General features: G+C 35.6%; 1 protein-coding gene across 1 annotated transcript in view; it reads right to left on the bottom strand.

Annotated features, from left to right (window-relative positions):
* Positions 1–4,225: 4,225 nt before the first annotated feature.
* LOC111406020 (very-long-chain enoyl-CoA reductase-like) overlaps positions 4,226–6,710 on the bottom strand; it is a 4,796-nt gene continuing 2,311 nt past the window's right edge. Inside the window, exons 3-4 of the mRNA XM_023035185.1 lie at positions 5,382–6,136; positions 4,226–4,648 (exon numbers count right to left, since the gene is read on the bottom strand). Of these exons, the coding sequence (XP_022890953.1) occupies positions 4,580–4,648; positions 5,382–6,136 (824 nt within the window). The 3' untranslated portion in view covers positions 4,226–4,579. The remainder of the gene's footprint in view (positions 4,649–5,381; positions 6,137–6,710) is intronic.

The raw sequence follows: 6,710 nt of genomic DNA, 5'->3' as shown, positions 1-6,710 counted from the left end.
ACATATTTGACTTCAAATTTATAAATACCATCCAAGTACTTGTTAATATCACATGATAACTTACTAGAGATGTAATGTTCCCCATCTTCAAGGATTGATTGCGTTACTCAAAATTATTAGACCTAATCCGATTGTTGACCCAAAAAAATTTATTGGGTCATCGGGTCAACAATTCAACGGGTGAATCAATGGTTCAACCAATGGATCTTTGTTACATCGTAATTTTAATTTAAAATATATTTTAGAACAAGAAGACCATATATTTGATATTTTATGTTATTCTGCGCCTAAAACTTAATATATAAATTTTGCTGACAATATGTAGTAAGATTTTATAGGTACCATAGTAGTCAATCTTCTAATGTTTCAAGCAAGGACCCAGGAGAGCGAGTTCGAGCCTCTCCCCATGCAAATATGATAGACTTCTATTATGGACCAACTTGACAAAAAATTGGTTCATAGTAAATCGATTTCAAACAGCTATGAATTATTTTGGTCAGTCCTTGATCGATTTCATTGTAAGTGGACCAAATAATGCCAAACGGATCGGACCACTATTCGGTTCGTCGGCTCACGGGCTGGATAAGCCGGTTTTAAATGAAAATTTGAGATTCAATTTGTTCTTTTAGGTTAGAGACTAACTCGCTCATGAGATAATAAATTAGTACTAAAAATGAAAATTTTCCTATTTTCCTCGAAGGCTTCAACTTTTTTGTTACTTCAGTCAAAGTCAAATCTTCAAAGCGGACCCACCCACTCATACTTGTTCCAATTTATCCCATAGAAAATGCAGATGAAATGTAAATTTAAATGGAATGTCAAATGAAGCACAAACGTAGGGGGAACACAGTGGGTTCCAGATAACTTTTCAAATTCAAAATATCTAAACCGGACAACCGGTTTCCTGTCACTCGAAGGGTTCACCACTCTGTTGGAACCCGTCCGCGCGTGTATATCCAAATTTATTTTTGTCAAAACATAGGGAGAACATATTATTCATCAATTAAGTAAACGACTTGGGTTATTTTAATTAAATAAGACCTAAATAAATACTTTAACATGCACCGTTATTAAATAGAGAACAAAAAGAAATTCAAAAATAAAATATTAGAGTTATATATATATATATATATATATATATATATATATATATATATATATATATATATATATATATATATATATATATATATATATATATATATATATATATATATATATATATATATATATATATATAACCTAAATAAATACTTTAACATGCACCGTTATTAAATAGAGAACAAAAAGAAATTCAAAAATAAAATATTAGAGTAATATATATATATATATATATATATATATATATGTTGAAATGATGGTCGAATAATGCCTCCTGATATGTCTGCGACCTTTGGCGTTTCTGCTCTCTGACGGACGTGTATAACCTGAAAAGTGAGTGAGTCGGGCTTTCTCCCCCATTTTACCTCCGGTGTGAGAATTAGTAGGCGTGTTAGGAGAAAATAAATTCGGAATTCAGATAGTTAAAAAATTTGCAATAATCCATACCCGTATCGCCCTTGGGAGGTATTTATAGACGTCGGAAGCCGAGTGAGAGTCGGGTGACTGCGATGCCACGTGTCCCACGTTGGCCTTCCCATTATCCCCACATTCTGAGTTGGGGGGTCTTAACTACTCTCGGAGGTTGTGCCCGTGGTGATCGCCATGTAACCTTGTTAATTCATCAGAGATTTTGAAGCTAAATGTTGAGATGGCCTTATAGGTAATTCCATGCCTGTCGCTAGTCTTGCATAGAGGTAGAGTGCCCCCGGGGGGTCGACGATCTCTCGTAAAGGTAGAGCGCTTCCAGGGGATCGACGATCTCTCGTAGAGGTAGAGCCCTCGAGAGAGTCGATGGTCTTGCGTAGAGGTAGAGCACCCCGGGGGTTGATAATCTCTTGTAGAGGTAGAGGCACCCCGAGGGGTTGATGGTCTCTTGTAGAGGTAGACGCCACCGGGGGTCGACGACTTCGCATTGGCATGTCATGATTTACATTGCCTATCTTTGAAAGCGATTTCTTATGTTAACTGATATCAATTATTATTATTATTATTAGTTTTTTTTTTTTAATTAGCTTATAAAGATGTATGCTCAAAACTCAGTATAGATCAACTTGTGCCATGAGTTGGCTCTTCTTTATGTTAGGGGGATTCGATAGCCTGCGTTTCACCCTGGTTGTTCTACGAAGTCCTCTAGCAATTTTATTTTTTATTTTTGGGGGAAAAATTGCAACTGATCAAAATTCCAAAAGTTGACATTGATGCAGAGTCCAAATGCAATGGAAAAATATATGCTGGAAGGTGTCAAGAACAATTAATTGTAGAATAATGTTATATATCTAGATCGTTGATTATGGTATTAATACATTCTCTTAAACTAAGGATTTAAGAATCAAGATCATAGTTATTAGACTTGAATTAGATTGGCTGATTTGATCAATAAATCAGTGAAACTGGACACGAATCCGATTCCAATCACATTAATAGGGCTGGTGACAATCGAATTGGTCAAAACCTATTATAATCTATCAAAATCTACCTAACTCAATTCAATGCCCCGATTGTTACTATTCATCTTTACCTACAAAAATTTTATTAATAGATGTGATGGAGTCATCTCTCCTTTGAAAAGTTTGACCTATACAACTGTTATCGAGTACTTTAACAATGATAGTGATAAAACAATGTTCTTGTGTAGAAGTGAATTTTGGAAATCACTTTCCAACCATATATTTATTTCGAAAAAAAAAATTATTTTTCATTTTTTTTATAATTTTACTCTATTTTTTTAATCACACATCCTTGCCGGGGGGGGGACACTTGTCAAAATTTCCACACAAGTACTATATTCATGTCCAGCAAGTCAAAGCAATTTTTTTCCATTAATTATAAGATATTTAAACAATTTATTTAAAAATATAATTTGTATTGTTTATAGAGTTCAAATGTTAATTTAAATTAAAAAATTATATTTTTATTATTTAAATTGTTAACTTGGCATATCAACCTGGTTTGAATCCATACGTAAAATGACACGCTAACTTGATACTTTTCAGTGATCGGTCTGAATCTGATAACTATTATCAAAACTAGTAATCAATTTCCTTTTGCGACACAACAAAATGCGAATTTCTAGAAAAAATTTCTTCCTTTTTTGCACGCAAAATAATTGAGTTGGTGTGCGCGTGGGATAATTGTAGGGTTTTTGCAAAATGTAACACCTTACGCGCTATGAGGAACACGACATATTGCACACTGCAGCGTCACCTTCCACCATTGCGACGTTTTGGATGCTTTCCAAGAACACGTTTTTAAGGATTATACCATTTGCCTAGAAAAAGACATTCAGAAAATGAGTTAAAAAATTATGTGTAATGAAATTATTGGATGAAAATGATGAATGTGCCTTAAACTACTCGTGATAGAGTGTCGTGCTAATATGGAACTCGTTGTGTAAAGCTTGATGTACATGTAATAAGATCCTTTTTTTAATAAGGAAAATAGAGATTATGATAGTAGTTAGCATGTTATAGATAGACGGCATGTCACCTCCAAATGTGGGATTTGGCCGCTACATTGACGATCAAGCGAGGGAAAAAGATAGATTAGCCAATCTGAAAATGGAGGACCTACGTTAACATGTCAAGAATTAGTTGATTGTTCAAGCTATACTAGTTGGATTCCCATTCAAGAGATAGGTAAATGCAGTTGAAGATTGATCCCTCTTAACTGTATCGATCATCATAGATAACATTTATTAATCTCAAAAGTAACTTTTCAACTTTTCAAAAGTAGTGCCAAACAGACACTCGACGTTGTCCTTCCAAATTATCTTTTAAGGTCATTATGCAGTTAGTTAAGATTCTCCATGCAGTTAAGACTGTACAAACATAGACAGGAACTGTTAAGATTCTACATTAGGATTTTTAGAAGACCATAACTCAAATTATTATAATTTAGACCATAACAACAATTTCTTGTTCATGCTCAATCAATCATGTCAGGTTCAACATACCAAATATGTCATTTAAATTTATAGAATGAACTCTTCTCAGCCATGCGCTTAAGGTGTAGTGCTAATCAACTATTCTGAATTCTCTTCGTTTCCCTAGTCCACAAACAGAATTGCTTCTCTCAAGCACAATCTAGTATGAATGGTCCCATGTAAAGGTGATTTATGATCAAATAGTTCAGATCAAGTGTTATCCAGTGACTGCGCGCATAATAATCGGGATGAACGCACGAGTCAATTCAAGAGTAGGAATTGTTTCCATGGATCGAAATTATCTAGTGTGCTTAGCAGTCATGATAAAAACACTTACATCAACAAAATGAAATCCGATCACTCCACATATTAAAAATCCCAACAGAAGTCCTAGAAAGATACCACCAAAGGAGAATGGCCCGATGTATTATGAAAGGAGAGAAAAAACCTAACCCAGTATTAAATCTCTAGTGATAAATGATCTCTTTTGACCTTCAATGATGCTGCTGAATTCGAACTCAATCACAAGAAAACAAGTGCATGATTGCCTGTAATCTACAGGAATGGGGGCAGTATTACCCATCGTCGGGGATATCTTGGTCTTCCCTCCTTTCCATCGAACAGCTGTAAAAGAATGAGACATGGGTATGAATAAAGAATTAATCTAAGTTGGCAGAAAATACATGACAGAAACATTGACCTACACTCAATGCGTGAGAGACCCGCATGCATTTAAAACTCCAAAAAAAGGTGGGCCCCTCCTATTGTGAGCGTTCAGTCAGATTGCATGTCAACCATTTTCGATCAGTGTAGTTTGGTTGATGAATAAAAACCATGAAATAACATATTAACAGCAAACTATGGTCTCTATAATTGACATATTTACTATGGAAATGGCTCCTGATCATCATCAAAAACATGCAAAACTGAGTTATTGGTCTGGTCTAGGCCAATTGGATATTAGTTTGCACACATGGGCAAATGATTTACTAACATGACTCTTAACTGATACAGTTCTATTTGCATTTCAAGGAATTAGAAAACTGAATTATTAAATCAAGTATCAAAACATGAGATGCATGTTTTGACGAAATCTTGAATGAGGAGATCTAATACTGTTTGCAAAGTCTCACGTGAGCCCCCAGGGAAGCAGCTCGATCACCATGATCATGACATCTATCTATCAGAGAAGTTAACAATTAAGAAGTAGCAAAGGGAAGCTGACTTGCAGAAAACCTAGGCTCATACTGACAAGGCAGAATGTCAACCCAAGTGGGTCCACAAAGTCTAAGCAAAGATGGGACAAATCATTTGTAGAATCCTTTATTTTAAAAGCAACAAGAAAATAATAATTTACCTTCTTTAGTCGACGGTGCTTTGCAAGGGCCCAGTTCGTCATTATGGAGGCAGCAACAACCATGAAGACATAGCCTGCTACGGTCTGTGTAGCAATATTGAAGCCTAGCCACTGATAAATCTCAGTTGTGTAGTTCGCACATGTAACGATGTTGAATAAAAAGCCGCGTGGGATTTGGTACCCTCCACCACTATCAGCACCCCGGAGATTTCTCAACAACATATGGCAATAGAAATTGGCAATTTGACAAAGCAACCCAAACCCAAACCCAATCTTCATTTGGAGATCATTTACTGGTGTGTAAAGTGGGTGGTTGACATAATAAGCAACAAAAGCACCAAAGCTCCAATAATATGCACAGTTGCGAAAGACATTGGAAAGAGGTGAGGTTGCATGGCTGAAACGGTGCACGAAAAAGGTTTCCATTATACGTTTGAAGTAGTGGAAACACCAGTAATACAAGGCATAAGTCTGGACGGGGTGGATGACACGCTCCCCTTTGTAGCCGAAAAACCAGTACACAGGGTAGTAATAGAAGACAGGATAGAGGATTAAAGGACCCAAGTATTCCCAAAAGAAAAGGGTGCTGTACTTGACTTGTGGACCTAGGTCCTTGAAAACCACAGTCAAAGTGTCTCCATTCCCATCAGTGTATTCTTTGAGACTCTTCTTGTAGTGAAGGACAGTAGGCTTCTCTTTTGATCCAGGTGGAATAGGCAGGGTCAGTCGCTGTCTAGAGGGGTAGTACTTTTTGGCTGTAGCCATATTACAATAAATTAAATTATAAACATCATATACAAAAATGCATAACCCAAAAAGAAAAAAAATCTAAAGAAGCGACAATGTCGAAGGGTTTTCAATAAGCTTCATCCAGTTGACCTAACAAACGGTGAAGTCATTGGTAGTTTTTGTACATCCACGTTAATTATCATGCTATAACTAAAACAAGCACATAAGTCTAATATTCTGAAAGTCTTCATATGCATACTCATTAACTACATGTATATGTATTGGTGTGTGTGTGTTTCCATTTCAACTAACAGAAAATACAAATCCAGATTAGCAAATGGTTTGAGAGATACTTGCACAGAACTACAGATTAGCGAATCAAAGTCAAAGTTGAAAGGCTTATAAAATACAGCTGAGCTTAACAGAACTGTTTACTGTAGTTTATTAGAATTCTAAAGATGTTTCCATATTAATGTGGCAATCCAAATGAAACAGAACAAACTTCTGCATTCATAAAACATGTACCAGAAGATTATGCTCTTAAATATATCTTCAGATGCAAACTATTAATTAATCAGAAAGAGAAAAGAGATAATCCTC

This window comes from Olea europaea, chromosome 12 (assembly GCF_002742605.1).
Source record: "Olea europaea var. sylvestris chromosome 12, O_europaea_v1, whole genome shotgun sequence".
NCBI lineage: Eukaryota > Viridiplantae > Streptophyta > Magnoliopsida > Lamiales > Oleaceae > Olea > Olea europaea.
This window is presented reverse-complemented; position numbering and strand designations above follow the sequence as displayed.